This window comes from Notothenia rossii (assembly GCF_949606895.1).
Source record: "Notothenia rossii genome assembly, chromosome: 1".
Classification (NCBI taxonomy): domain Eukaryota; kingdom Metazoa; phylum Chordata; class Actinopteri; order Perciformes; family Nototheniidae; genus Notothenia; species Notothenia rossii.
In genome coordinates this window covers 19,417,587-19,436,896 of record NC_136912.1, presented here as the reverse complement: position 1 = coordinate 19,436,896, position 19,310 = coordinate 19,417,587, and the positions used below count along the sequence as shown (strand labels likewise).

Genomic DNA, 19,310 nt, shown 5'->3' with positions numbered 1-19,310 from the left:
TTTGCCATCAGTTTTTGAAGAAATCACATCCTACTGCACTCTCTGACATCTGCTCTGTGTGGTCAAAACTGTGCGTCATATAAACACACTCAGGTGAACATCCATTATGTGTAATACGGTACTTATTTTGTAACCTGCTATATCTTCCACAACATTGTTGCCGTTTGCGAATATCCTTCTGCTGAAATCTTATTATCTAACAGGGCAAAAACAGATTGGGGGTCAGAGTGTGTGGGGATTTCCAAATTGAGGTGAATTTAGACAGAGGGCGAGATCTCATGTCTTTTCGTGTCAGCATGTGTGCAGTGCTCCTGTCTGAGGAGGACTTGACCTTCTCACACTTTGTTCCGTCTTCATCACCAGATCTTGAAATGACCTTCTGAATGACTTCATTCTCTCTTTCTCTCTCTTTCTGTAGAATTGGTCGGGAATGAAGTGTCAGTTTAAGTTATTCCGGATGGCAATGGCTCTGGTTTGCAGTAAGTCTGAATAAAAATGAATCTCTCCCCTTTCACCTCAACTTCGGAGTCATTTTTCAACAAGTACTTTTAATCTGTTTGTCGAGCTATTCCCTCACCAGAATTGAATTTCCTTATTAGAGAAAAAGTGATTTTGCTCCAAAGGCAGCAACAATAAAATGTCTGGCTTCAGCATATTGAGGATGTTTCAATAAGACCCAGTGAACACGGCAATCCAAACTCTGCCACGATTTCATGTCTTTACTTGCCTCGGGTACATGCATGTGAGGGGGACAAGATCATATTTGTATTTTCTTTTATATGTCCCTCTTTTCCAAGATACAAATACAAACAAAATGAGGTGAAAAGATTGTGGTATGTTCACTTGCTTACATTATTTAAAAGCAAGCAGAATCACTACTAGATTGTGACATGCAACACAGCCCCAAAGCACTGAGTGAGCTGATAAATTAAATGAATTTATTTATCTAAAGTTGATATGTTAATACATTTCAGCAACTTGTGTTTGACACATACTTAGTAAAGTCCTAAGTTACATAAGTTAACCTCCCTGAGTATTATAGTAAAAATAAATCCATCTTTCGGTTGTTATCTATCCATGACAGCTCAAAAAATGTTAAAATAAGTCTTTGTTGGCCATCGACTCTAAAATTCATCATTGTTTTTATAACATTTTCACAAGTGCACTGTAGGTCAGGAACTAAGAACAAACCTTGCTTACATTGTGTTTTCTCTGTCTCCCTCTGTCTGCTCTCAGTGAGTGTAGAGTTTGGTCGGGCAGTGTGGCTGCGCTTCTACCCCCCGGCCTTTCCTCCGTGCCCCAATCCCAGCTTCGTAGCCCATCTGGGAGGGGTGATGGTTGGGCTGACGCTGGGTGTAGTGGTCCTGCAGAACTACGAGCAGCGCCTCCAGGAGCAGTCCCTGTTTTGGATCTTCTTCTGCGTCTACACCTTGTTTGTGCTCTGCGCTGTCTTCTGGAACATCTTTGCCTACAGCCTGCTTGACGTGCGACTGCCTCCACCACCTTGACTTGATTATCAGAGGCAGACTTGACACTGTATCCCCATTATTTCCCTTCCCTACCACCTTGCTGGATGACTCACCCCAGCCCTGATACTCTCTGATGCAGGGATGCACCTGACATGCAGAGGCCCATGGTTGCCGTTTATGTCATACCTTTTTCAGCCCATCTGTTCCTTATTGGTTAAATGTTGCCGTTGTTTTTCGCTTACCATACAAGCTAACCTCAGCCTGCTCTTTGTCAACATCTCTCTTGGACATTTGTCTAAAAAGTAACAGTCAGTTGGAAATGTTTAGACATCACAATGACAAATGAGAAGCCTCGGATCTAACGCAACAGGATCAAGCAGGAATAGTCCTGTAAACCTGGCTAAACTTCCTCTGCCTATTCCTTCTCAATCCAACGGTGCCTTCTCATGGAGACGTCAGCCTGATGAAAGTATTTCTGCACAGTCACACCTGTGTTTCATGGCTGCAGTAAAACCCTGCTGTACAAACTGTTTTCAGAAAGGAGAGTTCCTGAAAATCTTTTACTCTGCCTCCAGCCCAATTGTCAGTAAATGAAGAATAAGGTCATGCTTGAATGTAGGCTTAGTTAGTGTTTAGTCATAATTTCAAGCAGCCTATAAGCAGGAGAGGTTCATATTAAAACAGATGGCAGGATATCCAAACCTCTCCAAAATTGTAGGTGGAGTTACCGCAACTTTCAAAAGTTATGAATTTTTCTTTGAAGAAAAGTGTGGGTTATTATTCAGTGTTGCCTCACTCATGTGACACTTGCCCAGATAATTATGTTTTGTGTTCAACACTATTTGAACCTTAAACGTGTGTCTTTTTACTTTTTTGTCTGCAAGGAGTGTGACAATTGTTCATACAGAAAAAAATAAAAAGAAGCAGAAGTGCCATTTAGACTTTTAAGCTTTCAAACACGATGCCAAAACTACTACTAGCACTGGAGGGAAAGAGCACATCCCCAGAAAATAATAGTTTTTTTTGCAATGAAAATGAATCTATTTTTGTTCTGTTATGTATCGGTCATACAGTATGTGACAGAAAAAGGTCATGATCTCTAAAGAATCTCTCACCTTTGAGGAACCCTAAAAGGAAGTCGATTATTTGTAATTTTGTTGTCCCCTCTGGGCAATTGCAGTAATTGTTTGTGATTGGTTGAAAAATAGCGATGAAGTGACAACAATTTATTTATTGATTGGTCAGTAGGTGAATTACGTCAAATGGGATCAGACTAAAGCCACATCCACCAGTGTGGACAACTGGGCCATTTTGAAGAAATGTAGTATTTTCTCATTACCAAACATAGAAGAGCACACATGCCTGACCTCGCCTACATCCGGGCTGGGGTCGTTTCACTCATATCAGGAGGCGTTGGGGGAAAGAAGTAAATCAATGCTCCCTCATTACTTCCTGTCACAACGTAAATTGTTAATTGATTGAACTGGGATAGAAAACCACCCCAGCCCTAAGCTGTAAGTCTCAAACTGTACTGTACTTTAACCTCATGTTACGCTGGTAACTGCTTCGCACAAACATTATTATAATGTAATTATATACAGATTAATATTTTAACATGCATTTGCTGTTGATTTTTTTGTATCTACTTGGTGATTATTGGTATGTTGTGTAAATTGTTTGGTCGGTCTGCATTGTGATAATTAGCTATATCTTATATGTAGGCTATCCTATGTAAACATGTGTTAAAAGTAGTGTGGGGTTGTATATAATAAGGGCTATGACACAAACAAGATTGAGGGGGTAAATGCTGATAATATTTTAACATTGTTCATATTTTGTAGATTTGATATGTACATACTGGAGTACATTAAACTGTTTTATACAGAAACAAACAATGATTTATTTGCTCTTATTTATATCAGTGATGACTCAGGTCACATATACACGAATACACACATACCATTTTTGACAATATTCTCAGGAAATGAATTACTCCCAATTGTGCAAAGAAAGTGTTCAACCAAGCAGGTTTGCAGACTTCAAACCAGATTCACCTCAATTTGTTACCGAAGTGTTTAAAGAGAGCTCAGGGCCCCATATTGGAAAGCAGGGGTAAGAGCCTTTGTGAAAAAAGCAGACGTCAAAGTGATCAATGAAAGGTGCGAGTACAAGAATACGCCATAATTCATTCAGAGAAGAGACTCCTTAAGCTGTCACTGAATGTCTTCTCTGTCTAGCCGGTACAACCATATGGAGAGCAGCGTTTTGAAGGCGTACAATGAAAAATTGATTAGGCAGCCAAGGAAAGCCACCTCAGTTGTGTTTCCCCTTCATAAATCTCCAATTTCAGAAGTAATCATTCACCTTGGTGAGAAAGAGAAGGCAAAGCTGCAGGGGAAGGGAAATCCGAGTGAATGCATTTGGAGTCTCTTGCTTTTATGTTGCTTTCTGAGAGCAGCTCTTACAATTCGGCCAAGTTTTCATTTCACGTCTTTTAAGTTACAAGCAAGAAGCAGGACATAGTTCAACAGTTTGCACACAACATTGATTCTAATGCTTTTGCGTGTAAATTATCTCTAAATTGATACACATTAGGGTCACAGATCCTCATATAAGATTGACTTCCTGGGACCTTCATCCTAAATGTTTTGGTTTTTAGATATAATTAGTCAAATAAAAGTTGAGGTTATAACCATGGAGGATGTAAAAGTATCAGAATAGTGGCTTTCATGAAATTCACTCAAATTGGGCTGAATATAGTTCTATAGTGAAATAAATTATAAACTATTCTCTATTTTTCTGCGTCTTGAATGGCTGGTAGAAACCACTTGTCTTAAAAAGCAATGAATGCTATAAGGATTTCCCTTTGGAATGGAGGAAATCATGAAAAAACAACTAAATGATTAAAAAGATTCATGACAGGAGTATCTACATCCGTCTTTCAATACTGTATGTTATTTTGCACCAAATACACATGCCTATGAAAAATCCTGCTAACATTCATCCATAAAACCAAGGCTAAACGATGCATAGACCATGTAAAGGGCTATACCCAGTTTCCATATCTGCACCGCTGTCTCCATCAAGTGGACGCTTACTGAATTACAAGTTGCAATTATATGTTATGCACGTCAGTATAATTTGTTTTCATGAATAATACTATATTGTGGTGACACGGGATAGGACATAATTCACCGTGTGTTTGGTGTGTGTTGCAACCTGGACCCGGGGTTTGTTGTAATTCTGGCTAGCATGATATGCAGTAGCAGCAAGTGTACTGATCTTGTGATTATTCAATGTATAATAAAGTGTGGAGTTCCATACTGAACACACCGCCTCCGACTCCCTTTCATCGGCTCTACACTGGTGATCCTGACGTTTTCGAGAAAGTTTCCGAAGACTCAATGAACATGGCTAATTGCGATGTTTTTGTAAAGCTGCAGGAGTTTCGGGAGTATGCCGCTGCGGCGTGGTTTGCACACGTGGAGGCGCACTTCGCCTGCCGACATGTCCGTGATGGGGATTTGAAATACTATCATGTAGTAGCAGCGCTGGGAAGCTCCACGTCATCCAGGTTGGTGGGATTTATCGCTGACCCCCCACACCATGACAAATATGAGGCGATTAAGGCCCTTCTCCTTAAATGTATCTGCTAAACAGAGGGCCCGCCAGATTATTGAAATTCAAGGCCTAGGCCCAAGGGCAGGGGTTCTCAACTTTTTTTCCCAAATGAATCTTGTTGGAAGTTGCGCGCCCCCCCCCCACACACACACACAAGGGGGGGGGGGGGGGGGGGGGTGTAGTTCCTGCTTCGAGGGAAGACGTCACTCGTGGGGGACATGGACCGCGGACGACGGCTAATGGCGGCCCCATTCGCACATACGGCGTGAGGCCTATGTGTTTGTGCATTGGAGGACAACGTTTCAACTGGGATTTTGTGATGGCAGACATTTCTATTCCCCTCCTCGGGCCGGATTTTTTATGTGCTTGTGGACGTTAAAAATAAACGCTTGGTTGATGCCTTGACGTTTTCCTCCCTCGTTTGTAGGCTACACTTGGTAAGGCGGCTTACGACGGGCTCGCGGTTGGGAGCGGAAATTTTTCTCAGGCTGTTGGCTGACTTTCCGGACCTAACGCTACCCACCTTCTCCGCGCTCACCACCAAGTATGGGGTGGAGCACCACGTCACCACCAAAGGTCCCCCAGTCTACGCCAGGGCCCGGCGGGTTGCACCCTTCTAAGCTTGCAGTAACGAGGACGGAGTTTTCAACCATGGAACGCCTGGGTATCGTCCGCTGTTCTGACAGTCCTTGGGCCTCTCCTCTACACGTCGTTCCGAAGCCGAACTGTGGTTGGCGCCCGTGTGGGGATTACCGTCGCCTCAACGACGCCACGACACCTGACCGCTACCCGGTGCCGCACATTCAAGACTTCTCGGCACATCTTGCCGGTACGTCAGTGTTTTCGAAAGTGGACCTGGTGCGTGGTTACCACCAGGTGCCCATGCATCCCCTGGACGTCCCTAAGACAGCAGTGATAACGCCGTTTAGACTTTTCGAGTTCCTGCGAATGCCTTTTGGGCTCAAGAACGCCGCCCAAACGTTCCAGCGCTTGATGGATTCGGTGCTGCGGGATCTGCCGTTCGTGTTCGTCTACCTGGACGACATATTCGTCGCCAGCGCTTTGGTGGAAGAGCACCTGTTACACCTCCGAGCCCTTTTCACGAGGCTCAGCCAACACGGACTGATCATCAATCCTGCAAAGTGCCAGTTCGGGGTTTTTGATATTGACTTCCTCGGGCACCGCGTCACCAAAGGCGGTGCAGCACCCCTGCCGGCGAAGGTGGAGGCTGTTGCGGCTTTTCCTCGCCCGCTCACAGCCCGGTCGCTCCGTGAGTTCCTTGAGATGGTGACTTTCTACCACCATTCCATCGCCCGGGCTGCTCACATTATGCGGCCGCTGTATGAGGCTTTGAAGGGTACGACCCCCATCCAGGCGATCGACTGGACGGCAGAAGCTGAGTCTGCTTTGGCTCATGCGGCCCTGTTGGCGCACCCATCATCCACGGATCCCATCTCCATTACCACAGACGCATCGGACTAAGCCGTTGGTGCAGTGCACGAGCAGTGGGTGGAGGGCGCTTGGCAGCCACTCGCCTTTATCAGCTGCCAGCTGACGTCCAGAGAACGCAGGTACAGCGCTTTTGACCGAGAGCTCCTTGGACTTTATTTGGCCGTGCGGCACTTCCGTTTTTTGCTGGAAGGCCGTGAATTTACGGCGTTTGTCGACCACAAGCCGCTCACGTTCGCCATGTCTAAAGTGGCGGAGCCTTGGTCGGCACGTCAGCAGCGGCAGCTTTCCTACATCTCGGAGTTCACCACAGACATTAAGCACCTGGCTGGCAAGTAGGGCTGCAACAATTGAGTAATTTGACTATCGATTAATGAAACGATTAATCAACTATTCGGACTATTACTTTATGCCTTGCACAATTTCTCAAACGCTCTTATTTAGCCATCAACTTTTAGATTTAGCTTGAAGTTGTTTTAGGCATGTGGAAACTAACAATGAAGACAATAAAGATGAATACTTGATTCAAAAATACATATATTATTAAATTAACTAAACACATTTTGAACAAAATTAACATAGCTTTTTATTTAAATTAAATAAATAATATTTCACATCAAAAGAAACAACAATGTTTTAACAAATTGTATTAAATAATCTGATGGCAGAATTGTAAACAGAATAGCTGAAACTTTAACTAAATAAATAACTTGGTTACCTCTAATCAATAACCCATGTTTGTATAATGTAGTTAACTCCGTGTGTTGCTGCTAGCATACATAACACCTGACGTGGAAACGTTACTCGTGGATGGGGCTACAGAGCTACTAGAAGGACAGTCGAACCCGGTCCATTCCTCTGTCTGGATGTGGTGTACTTTTGTTAAATATTTAGACAAATTGCTCGTGTTACCGCCCTTACATGCTAAATTCTTATTGCACTTTTGGTAACGAGCATTGTCCACCTCAAGACGGGTAAAGTTAAACCACACCTCGGAGCGCATTCTCTCCGCCATCTCCGCAGTGTGTTGCTGCATGTAGCAGCCGCGTGTGTGTAAGCTGCCCCGCCCCCTCGCACACAGAGAGATCTTGTCTGATCGAAATTACATCATAGACGCATTTGTTTGTCTTTTTGCATGTTAGAAACGAGTTGGCGACACTAAGACTGCGATATAATGTTTTTGTAGCAATAATACATGACTTATATTTTTTAAATGTCTCCAGTACCGATAAAAAGACCAATAACTTTGGAGCTTAACGGCGCGTAAAACACACGTGATGACGTCACCAACGAATCGACCACTGAATTAGTTGGCAACTAATTTGGTAATGGATTTTAATCGATTAAGTCGATTAGTTGTTGCACCCCTACTGGCAAGTCGAACCTGGTTGCAGATTGCCTCTCCAGAGTCGTCATCGGAGCCGTACAGTTGGGCCTGGACTATACTCGCATGGCGGCGGACCAGGTCACAGACCCCGGCATCCAGGCTCTGAAGGTGGAGGGCGCGGGGCTGCGCTTGGAGGACCTGTGTGACGTTTCCACGGGCCTGTCGCGGCCAGTCGTTCCCGCCAGCTGGAGGCGCTCTGTGTTCGAGGCAGTGAACGGCCTGTCACACCCCGGCGTTAAGCCTTCGGTGCGCTTGGTGGGCGCGAAGTTCGTCTGGCATGGGGCTGAAAAAGGACGTGAGGACTTGGGATGGTGAGTGCGTGGCTTGTAAGCGTGCTAAGGTGCACCGCCACACGAAGGCCCCTTTGGAGCATTTCCTGGTGCCTGAGAGGAGGTTTGACCACGTCAACATCGACCTGGTTGGTCCATTGCTCTCTCAGGGCTTGTCCTACTTCCTCACCATGGTGGACAGGATGACCCGTTGGCCGGAGGCGGTTCCTCTCGTGTCAACATCAGCCGCAGACATTGCCCGAGCTTTCATTGCGACGTGGGTGTGTCGTTTTGGCACCCCGTCAGACATTTCCTCGGACAGGGGCTCACAGTTCACGTCCGAGCTCTGGAACGCCGTGGCGAGTGGTTTGGGGGTTAAGCTGCACAGGACTACCGCTTACCACCCTCAGGCTAACGGCCTCTGTGAGCGGTTCCATCGCTCCATGAAGGCGGCCCTCAAGGCCGGCCTTACGGACGATAATTGGGTCGACAAGCTGCCTTGGGTGATGCTGGACCTGAGGACCGCGCCAAAGGAGGATCTGCAGTGCTCCACGGCGGAGTTGGTATACGGTCAGCCGATGAGGGTTCCGGGGGATTTCCTCCCCAACGCATCGGCTCCCTGGTCGCCGACGGCCCAGCGGGCTTTCCTGCAGGACGCCGCTGAGGCCTTCGCTCCGATCCCCACTGCTCTGCAAGATACTCAGGTGTCCCGGGTTCCTGTGGAGCTCTGTCTTTATCCGGCACGACGCGCACATGGGACCCCTACAGCCCCCTTAAGATGGGCCTTTCCGGGTTCTGGAGCACGGGGACAAACACCTTGTGGTCGACCTAGGTGGTAAGGCCGAGCACGTCTCGGTGGACCGGGTGAAGGCTGCTCACCTGGACTTAGACCAGCCGGTGGTGCTGGCTCGACCTCCGCGGCGGGGCCGGCCTCGACCCCTGTCTCAGGATCGGGGCCTACGGTTCCGGTCCCAACTCTTCCAGCGGCCGCCCCCTTCAGAGGTCGCCTCCCCGGCTCCCGTTCTTCCACACAGACTTTGTTTATGGGTGAATTCTGGGGGGGCTTGTGTGGTGACACGGGATATGACATAATTCACCGTGTGTTTGGTGTGTGTTGCAACCCGGACCCGTTTGTGAGGGTACCGGGGTTTGTTGTCATTCTGGCTAGCATGATATGCAGTAGCAGCAAGTGTACTGATCTTGTGATTATTCAATGGTTAATAAAGTGTGGAGTTCCATACTGAACACACCGCCTCCGACTCTCTTTCATCAGCTCTACAATATACAGTAATTCATATTTGAACATCATTTAATTTAGAACATCTACCCCCAATAAGCAACACTTGAGGTGTCTGTTCGTGCTACTTTTTCTGGCCCACTGCAGACTCAGATGTTGTACCCTTCGTTTTTTTTATATAGGTAATACCTTTATATGGCAATGTATTATTTTAAGTTAAGCCTTTATTGTCAAGAAAATTGGCAAAACTTGTTTTTCTCATCAACAAGGAAGTGCTCCTCTCTGATTTTTGGTCTAATTTATATGAGATATGAATCTTTGTATCATTTTATTTTTACTGAATGAGTGGGGGTTTGGTTTCAGGGGGTGTGTCTTGACATGACGTCTATTTTCTGCACTACAACTTCCTCCATCAAAGCGCCATTTTCGGCGTTGTTACGGGACTACAGCATGCTGTTGTCAAAAAGATAATAAGACTACTATTTCAAGTTGTAAGAAATCGTTTTCATTATCCATTGGCAATGGGGCGAAAAAAGAAGAAGCAGATGAAGCCATGGTGCTGGTATCCTTTTGACCGGATGACAACAAAGCAACGTAGAAAAGCCAGAGGCTAATCGTTAGCTTGACAAAAGGAAGGCCTAAGCTAGCCTTTCTTGAGGTTTTATCGGCTTGTATGCTAACATTAGCCTAACCATTTGGCTTTGGAGTCTAGCCAATCGTTTTGAAGATTGCTTTTTCCCACTGTTTATTTAATATCGGTCAAATATTCGGCTACGACTACACGTAGCTGTTAAAAGTTTGTGTTCAATTCACTGGATTGCTGAGAAGAAAGTAATGCTAGCTACCATTGGAACGGAGGTAGCTTGCTAACATGTTAGCCATGCATTGATGATTCCGGGTAGCATTAACGTTGAACGGTATGATTCAAGGTTCAGGGCGGTTAAGTGTGAAACCTTATTTTTACCGAGATGTTTTGTAACCTAACAGCTTGCTATGCCATTCATTGATCATGAATGGGGATTAGGACTCATGCTACACCTCGGAGCTTTTATTCAGGCAGCATTAGGGTTTGTTTTGAATGCTTGCGTGTGATTCTCTGACTTTGTGAACTGTGTTGTAGCTTAGTATTTGTTCATGTTTCCTCGTTCTATACATTCCTTAACTTCTTTCTCAAGGTACTGTAATCGAGATTTTGATGATGAAAAGATCCTCATTCAGCATCAGAAGGCAAAGCATTTTAAATGCCATATTTGTCACAAGAAGTTGTACACAGGCCCAGGATTGGCTATTCATTGCATGCAGGTGGGTAGCTTTTTTGTCTTTTTGTCCTGGTTTAGTTCATAGCTCTTGCAACGTTTTAGTCAAAACAGAGCTATAACTTATCATACACTGGACAATAGGTTTTCTCTTTAGATATGAATATGCACTGGCTCACTTTGCATGCGTTTCAGGTACACAAAGAGACGATTGACAGTGTTCCAAATGCAATTCCTGGAAGAGTTGACATTGAGCTGGAGATCTACGGTATGGAGGGGATTCCAGAGAAAGACATGCAGGAAAGAAGACGAACATTAGAACAGAAATCACAAGGTTTGTAAACCTTCAAGCTCTTTCTTGCCAATTTAGAATAAAAGCCTAGATGTCCAAAATGTGTAATAATGTTGTGTATTTGGAATAATTTAAGATTAAGCGTAAATCTTTGAATATGTTTGTTTATTGTGTGATCTATTACTACTTCGTTTTTATAATGCTGTCGGTTGATGTAATTTGATCATTCTTAAAGCTTCCCCACAACCTTTTCTTTAGAGAGTCAAAAGAAGAAGTCAAACAATCAGGACGACTCTGATGAGGATGATGATGATGAGGATGAAGCAGGACCATCAGTTCCGCAGCCGGCTGTTGTCCAGCCCCAGCAAACCTACGCTGCTCCAATGGCCCAGCTGGGGATGCCTCCGGTGGCTGGCGTACCTGGGATGCACCCTGGAGCATATCAAGGCAAGGAACCTTAGTGAAAAGTAGAAGTTCGGAATTATCACTAAAAACTTAAAAAAAAACACCCAACAACCTTCTTTATTTGGTCAGTTTGATCCAAACCAACCACAACTACAAGAATGGTTGAACATTTTCCTGATTAGGTCGTCAATGTATCACTTGGTTTTTGTGCTAGAGTTTATATTTAATTAATAGCCATGCCAAATGTTAGGCTCTCCCTGTAATTCCTACATATTGTCTTCATCAAATCTCTGCATTTAACAAGCTGTTTATGGTGTGGCTATTTTAGTCCTGGTTTCTGTGTTTGCAATGTATAGTTTATACCTAAACGAGGATACACTGTTATTGTTGTGACGCACCTACAGTGTGAGAGAGTTTAGACCTGGAATTTAACAGAAATGAAGATGAATCAGCGGGGATAGAGATTACTGCACATGTATTCTTGTGTTCAGTTTCCTAGACATGTAGCTGCCTGTTTTGAGTGATATAGTGTTGAGTTTCTAGTAAACAGAACATGTCCCCTCTCATTGTTAAAGGCATGCCTCCCATGATGCCGGGCGTTCCTCCCATGATGCACGGCATGCCCCATGCCATGCATGGAATGCCACCTGGGTAAGAGATGTCTCATTGACTGTGTCTAATGTTCAATGCTTTTTTAGTTTAATCTTAATGATATGCCACTATTTAGTTTGTGGCTAATTATTGTATCACGTTCTATTGTAGTTATAGTAACACCAAACAATCCTTCTGTCTTTTGCAGCATGATGCAAATGGGTGGAATGATGCCTCCCATGATGCCAGGGATGCCTGGTATGCCACACGGTGAGTTGTGGTTGTATTCTACACTGGGGTTACACAAGAAATGTATTATCTATTCCAAAAATAAATTAAGAGTTTGTCATATAATAGTATATAGTAACCCTATTAAATCACATTTTTAATCTCTATCATAGCAAAAACTCTTTGTTGCTTCCATGTTTAGATGGTTAGGCAAATGTAGCTGATATGTTAACTGTTTATTTGTTGAATGTTTTCATATTGACATAATGAACCAGTCTTTAGAGACAGACATTGGCTTTTTAAATATATGGTTCCTTTTCTTTGTACCTTGTTTATTTAGCCTTTTGTGGTTCCAATGCAATGCTGGCAGAAGGGTAGATTGAGCTGTTTGGTTGATGTTTAGGAATGCCCCATCACATGGCTCCCAGGCCAGGGATGCCCCACATGGCCCAGGCAGTGGGAGTGATGGCCAGTCGACCGGCGGTCCCAGGGGTCCAGCCCGCCGTCTCCAAACCTCTTTTCCCCAGTGCAGCGCAGGTGGGGAACACACACACACTTTTCTGTGTGTTTACAGGTGTCTCTAAAGTCTCTAAATGAAAGACTTTATTCTGTTTCTTAAGAACACATACTCAGTGACGTTATTTCACACTTCTTGTTTCTGGTTTCCTGGTTCCTATTTTATGTAGCCAGCTGTTCTTCTTTTCTTTTCCGACCTTTCTTTCATTATTATGTAGCATATTTGGTTCCTTATAATTACATTTCGCATAGTATGTGGACATGTTACATGCCAATACTGTGATCTTTCCACCATGCTGCAGATGGGCGCTGTGTGCAGCACAGCAGCTGTTTCTTCTCCAGCTGCAGACCTTCAGTCTGCCTCCTCCCAGCCTCCCTTTCCTAACACGCCTCAAGTACGCTCACAGACAGGCCTCTGACCGGGCTGTGGCAGCTGCATGTTGCTAATGGCATTACTGTCTATGTTAAGCTAGGCTGATAACTGAACAGTGTTTGCCTTGTGCATCAACATTGGCTATGACGTTGGTGTCAGAGGATAGTTATCCCTGACAACAACTGACATATTTTTTAGTTTGTGAGCGTCATTACCCGGCATGTGCTTAAATTAATGCAGAATGAGGCATAACAATCGATTTACATTTATACCATCATACATCATTCACAACTCATACCCTCTGAAGCATGAATTCTGCCATACTAACTCATTGTGCTTTGGCTGTGTGCTGCAGAGGTGCATAACACACTGCCAGTTTTTCAATCTGAACTCTATCGATTGGTCAGAATTTGTTCATCATCCAATGATTGTTGAAAGTAAATGATGTAAATGTATAAAGAAAAAACGTAAATAATTTATTTGGACGATATTATACATTTAAAGTTAAATCCAAATACTACTTCGGTAGAATAACAAAATGTTGGAAATAAATGTGACTTTGATTGTTTAAAAAGGCAAACCTACTGAAATTGATTGTTGGGCTTTATATCTCTAGTACTCTGTTATGTAATGATTATGACAAAGTTATAGTGCATTTATGAAGGACTTTTGACAGTTTGTGTCAGTGACCTGCATTGTGTCTTTGTACAGGCCCAGCAGAGCACTTCAGGAGTTCCAGCTTCAAACCCTCACAGTGCCGCCTCCTCCGACCCTCCCAAAGCAACATTCCCTGCCTACACCCAGCCCTCTGTCTCCTCTTCCACTTCTTCTTCTAATCCCTCTAGCGGCACTGTGGCCAAACCCCCGGCCACAGTGGCCACCAAGCCCGCCACCCTCACCACCACGAGTGCAACTAGTAAGTTGATCCATCCTGATGAGGATATCTCACTGGTAAGTCGCTTGAGCTTTCTATTTTGCCCTTTCCACAGTAAGTAATGACTGATATATATAATATAGTACGTATACTGATTAAATGGGTTGGCTCAATATTTAACCATCAATCTTGTTGTGAATGTCAATAACATAACAAACATGAAGTAAGATACTAAGGGGATATCTGCCAGGCATTAATTCTTACTTTTACTTAGTAGTTACTCTTACGTGGATATGCGGAAAGATGATTCTGAACTTAAATATCCTTGAAATCAGGGCACGCCAACATTGGTTACCTATTCCTCATCATTTTTGTGAGTGTTTAACTTTGTACTGTGAGGGGCCAAATTGTGTTTCTTTAGTCTGAGTGTTTGCTCTGTGTGTTGTCCCCGCCAACAGGAAGAGATGAAGGCACAGTTGCCTCGTTACCAGCGTCTCACGGCCCGGCAGGGTCAGGCCCATGTGGCTGCCCCCCCGGTGGTGTCTGTGGGCGGGATAATGCCCCCACAGCAAGGAATGCCACCACAGCAGCCCGGCATGAGGCATCCCATGCATGGTAAGGGAATGGTTGTCAGTGTGTGAAATACCCATCACATTACCGACATTTTGAGTTAGTTATTTTAAATACAAGTTACAATCAAAACCATTTTTCATGTTATCAATTATTGGGGCCCTGGTCTACAGTTACACTGAAGCCTTTATTTGAATAAATGCATTTTTATTAAAGCAGTTTAATGTCATTATTTTATTAGTCGAGAGACAGTCAAGAAGTGTTGGGAAAGACAGACAGGTAATCGGCAGATGGTCCAAACTGGGGACTAGCTCAGGTCATTTGTGCCCATGTTCTAAGTGGCCAAATCACGCTGTCTGGTCACCCCAAACTCCCTATGAAAGTATGTTTTGACACATGAAGAGCTAAAGTTAAAACTGTTCCTTTGGTTGAAATAGAAAAGTTTAGCAGCAGGATTAATGTTAATAGGCTGCAGTATTTAATTGACATGATTTGTTAAACCTTTGAATGGCTGCAGTGATCATTGTTCTCTCCCTGTGTTTCCCTGCAGGTCAGTATGGCGCCCCTCCTCAGGGCATGCCCAGCTACATGCCTGGGGGGATGCCTCCTTATGGGCAGGGTCCTCCTATGGTGCCCTCTTACCAGGGAGGCCCTCCCATGGGCATGAGGCCGCCCGTCATGTCTCCGGCAGGACGCTACTGAAGCAGCAAAGCAGCCACCACATTAGGTTTGAGGTTCACACCTTTCTCTCATCCTTGTGCTTTTTCAAACCTAGCTGCAAGCAAAGAGCAGTAAGACCAGTGGCGGTGAAGACAAACGTTGTTTGTTAGAACTAATGGACATTTAATGTAACATCTTTATTGGAAACAGCCAAACACCACTCAACTTCCTGAAAGTTATGTCGTTGTCATTTGATTACATGTGAGGATATATTTTTCCCCCCTTAGGTTTCACTCAGGTTTATAGAGGTGAAGTGTTAAAATGATTCATATTTCTTTTGAAGCTGCTGGAGTTACATGAACGTACCAACCCCTTACAAAGGCAAGTTTCTCTTGTAAACATTTGATTCTTTTTTTTTTCGGTAGTTTGATTGAGGCCCTCACAGCATGCTTAGGTGCTGTTGGACTTGCGTCCCCAACCTTGGTTGGTGAGGGTCTCAGTGATGAAAATGATTCCAACTAAGTAGTGTTAAAAATTCATGACTCATCAGTCTCTAGCTTTATCCTTATTTCAGGTTTGTTTTTAATATTTTCTGGTCAAAAGGGTACCTGTATGCATCCTTTGTAATGTTTTATGAATCTGTTGTAATAAAATACATCTTGAAATCCAATGCTGGTTTGTCCTGACGTGCGTGGAGGTGAGTGATGAAGGTTTGTACGGGTGTTCTTCCCTTATGGCTCAGGTTTTCATCAGGTATTTAAAAACCAAGTTTGCCATCATCTATTTTTTGAGGAGTCCTCTTTACCTTGCCTTGATAAGACTTTAAGTATACATTGTTGGTTCAGAAACAGAATAAAGACTTATTGTGCTCAAAGCTCGTGTACTACCAGCCCAAAAGATGTTGGCCAACTTCTGGTTCCAAATACCGCATGTTACCTCATGATAATGATGGAAATAACTTCAGATTAAATAACGGTTCTTGTTCATATATTGCATTTACACAAAAGTGAAAGGGAAACTAAATGTAATTCCTGACTCATTCACTTTTTCCTTCAGTTATCAAACATGCATGAGTGCTTTAATGTTTGTCACAGCTCAGTCATGTCCCATAATGCACTACAGAGGGCAAGCAAAACAACAAACTCAGCAGTGGAGCAGCTCTGTGGTAAATCCCAATTTTGTGAAGCTCCGTTTTCAGTTTTCTTTTAGATTATAAGGTCAATTAAGGCACTATATTCTACTGACGGTTGATCCCCGTTTGAGTGACTAGGGAATGTCTTACGATGGCTGTCGACACATACTGCTAAATAACAACCTACTTTGTGTCTAGTTGGGATTTACAGCAGCAATATCCTGAATTGCTTGGGCAACCATTCCTACAAACGAAAGTAGAAAGATTGATGTTATGAAATAATCCAAATGGCTGGAGCATGTAGGAACAGAGGTCACAAGGCCTCACCTCATGTTAACGGAGACCTAACTATTTATTTCGAGATGGTTTAGCGAAAAACAGCTGTTAGATTGTGATTTACTGCGGCGCTGTTTTGTATTGCTGGGTGTTTTTTTGTTTTGTCCATCCTTTCTATTCTCAATGTTTTTCATCAGAAGTCATCCCTTGGTGGAGATTGCTGTAAAGAAGACAATCTCTGAGCGAATACATTATTCATGCACACATGTAGCAGCAGGGACACACCTTTGAGTCTCTAGTGCGCGCATTCATCTAAAGACATGATGACGAGCAGTTTCTCTAGGTATTATTTAGTTTGGCACTATTTCTCCCTCTGCACATATCACTTACTGCTCTGTATTTGTTTTTGTTGTCTGTAGCCCATCCATATCAGCCTTAAAACGCACTCAGCTGGCATGAAAGGTCAGTTAAACCCAGTAAGTACCTGATGTTTATTATAGTGTGGCTTTACCCTCTACAAATGGATGCGAATCCTTTTATTACCTTATTTATTGGTTAATAGTTTGTTTTTCAAAGTTACTATCTCATTAAAGACTTAATAACAAAAGCATGCCTTGATTAACACAAACTATATATGATTTATTCAAAGGTACGTAGACTTGGGCATTGAAATGTAAATGAAATTGTAAGTTTTCTTTTCTCTCTAGTACGAAATTGATGAACATGGTCAGTTATGTTAAAGGGTCAGCTCACCTTAATGAGAACATCATCTCAAGTCGCATCTAAGGCCGTGGTTCCCTGACCCCTTAAAGATGTATTCCATTTCAATAAAGTTTTTTATTTTTTTGTTAGATCCTCAAACTCCACACCTCCAGTTTAAAATTCTTTGTATAGAGCTTAATTTCAGGTAATTGTTTCGGACTTCAGAGCCACACAGAAGAAAACACAACAACTTTCAAAGTGGAGGGCCCCTTTTCAATGAAGCAACCTTTACTTGTGACTGCATGACACAGGTTTTGCTCTTATTCAATCAGGAAGTCCCTCTTAGTCTTTTCTGAAACTTTATAAAGCGACTTTTTCTTTCAAATAAAATTCAAGCAGTATGAGGTTGACAACCCATATCAATACCTAGATCAAATCAAAGCGACACGATCAGCGTTACTCAATGCTTCTAAGTGAAGACATAGTTTCTGTTTATTTTTATTTGGGTGAACTGACTCTTTAAATAGAAACTCAGATGTTGTTGGAAACAACATTTACTTGAGTATTAAATGTAAATATATTAATCATTCAGGTTTCCTAGTGAAATTTGAAATGTATACATTTTTACATGTCTACAAGTCTATCACTGATACTATTTTTGAACTGGTTTTAAAGGACTAAAAAGAATAACTGTCAAAGGAGCAGCTTTGCGTCTGTATGAATGTTACCAAAGTCAGATTTCTTGTCTTTTGAAATAAAATGGTTGCATTATTTTGATGTCACTTGTTTTCTTTTGATTCAAACTTGAGGTGAAATCCACCAATCACACTTTTAGCCGCTCAGTGTGGTGGAACCAGTGCACCACCTAGTGGACTATGGGGGAATCGTATTAACCTTTCACATATCCACACTACATCCATCACCACTCCCCAATAGCAATACTGAGCAAATCGGTTCCACTTGACTAGACAAAGTCTCATTTATTGTTGACAGTATATACTATGATGTTAGACGGTAGCTATAATAAGGAGTATAAAGCCTGATTATAGTACATCATATTTAGCAAACCTACACAGAGAAATGATACAAGCATTCAATATTTGGTACATTTTTTGTAGCAATAGGCCTACTGCAGCCATTTTGATGAAAAATAATTGGTGTTACTTATTAAATGTTAACTTATGAAGTGGCCATTAAGGGAATATAAACTTTTGAATACAGCATATTTACTATTAAACGATTTTAAGAATATATAAAACGTTTTTTGTTTTTTTTAATATATAATTACATCTCAATGTAAAGTACATTGCTTAAGCTTTATTTGAATTGAAATGATTATTACCCATTGTACCTAGGCAATAAAGCGAGACACATGTATTATTAAAAATAAATACATGTAAACTTAAGCTTAATGTTGTTTGTTTCTTAGTATCGAGTGCTGTTTGTAGAAACATTTCCAGGATATAGTCATACGCTTCTTTAAGAATGGAACGTGGTCACAAGCATCATGGGGCCACACGCTAGAAATAAAGTGCTTGAGTGGTTTGAGGCCTCAAACATTTTGCCTCAACAGACTGTATGAGTGCATTTATGAGTGCATTTATGGGCATCGCCATTCAAGTTTAGCCAATCGATAAAAGTGATTTAATGCATGAAAACATTTGAACAAATACCTCTCAAAATGCAGCACCCTTGAGCATTAGCACTAAGTAAACAGCTTTAAAACAACTGTTGTACATAAGAACCTTGTATATGTGGTTTCCTGCTGGACGAGTAGAAACATAAACCACAGTGTAAAGACAGAAATGCAGTCTACCACGTTTTGTACCTGAAGTGAAAAACAAGTCTCTGGTGTGATGAATAACAAGGTGTATGCTTCTGCACGTTCTTAGTTTAATTTATCCACTTTTTCATTTCAAAGTCTGCATTTCAATTCTGTCCAGGGCCTTTTTATGGTGGATAATTTACTGCGTCATCTTTTCATTCTGTTTCATTTCGTTCTA

General features: G+C 42.8%; 2 protein-coding genes across 6 annotated transcripts in view; both read left to right on the top strand.

Annotated features, from left to right (window-relative positions):
* rhbdl3 (rhomboid, veinlet-like 3) overlaps positions 1 to 4,751 on the top strand; it is a 59,703-nt gene extending 54,952 nt beyond the window's left edge. For all 4 annotated transcript variants that reach the window (XM_079658451.1, XM_079658449.1, XM_079658450.1 and 1 more), the window contains 2 exons: positions 419 to 479; positions 1,237 to 4,751. In XM_079658451.1, the coding sequence (XP_079514577.1) occupies positions 419 to 479; positions 1,237 to 1,508 (333 nt within the window). In that variant the 3' untranslated portion in view covers positions 1,509 to 4,751. The remainder of the gene's footprint in view (positions 1 to 418; positions 480 to 1,236) is intronic.
* Positions 4,752 to 9,833: 5,082 nt separating this feature from the next.
* On the top strand, positions 9,834 to 15,867 carry znf207b (zinc finger protein 207, b). 2 transcript variants are annotated; one of them, XM_079665684.1, is made up of 11 exons: positions 9,834 to 9,994; positions 10,608 to 10,734; positions 10,884 to 11,022; positions 11,239 to 11,427; positions 11,961 to 12,036; positions 12,185 to 12,246; positions 12,608 to 12,741; positions 13,023 to 13,115; positions 13,805 to 14,044; positions 14,426 to 14,582; positions 15,088 to 15,867. In XM_079665684.1, the coding sequence occupies exons 1-11, from the start codon at positions 9,954 to 9,956 to the stop codon at positions 15,237 to 15,239; spliced, it is 1,410 nt and encodes a 469-aa protein (XP_079521810.1). In that variant the 5' UTR covers positions 9,834 to 9,953; the 3' UTR covers positions 15,240 to 15,867. The 2 variants fall into 2 exon arrangements, with proteins under 2 accessions (XP_079521810.1, XP_079521811.1); XM_079665685.1 differs by lacking the exon at positions 13,023 to 13,115 and having other exon boundaries at positions 9,836 to 9,994.
* Positions 15,868 to 19,310: the final 3,443 nt, after the last annotated feature.

What these genes read in the sequence shown, in the direction of transcription:
- znf207b (XM_079665684.1), top strand. Translation starts at nt 9,954, where the DNA reads ATGGGGCGAAAAAAGAAGAAGCAGATGAAGCCATGGTGCTG. An exon ending in ATTAGAACAGAAATCACAAG is followed by an intron (nt 11,023 to 11,238) that starts GTTTGTAAACCT and finishes CCTTTTCTTTAG; the next exon opens with AGAGTCAAAAGAAGAAGTCA. An exon ending in GCACCCTGGAGCATATCAAG is followed by an intron (nt 11,428 to 11,960) that starts GCAAGGAACCTT and finishes TCATTGTTAAAG; the next exon opens with GCATGCCTCCCATGATGCCG.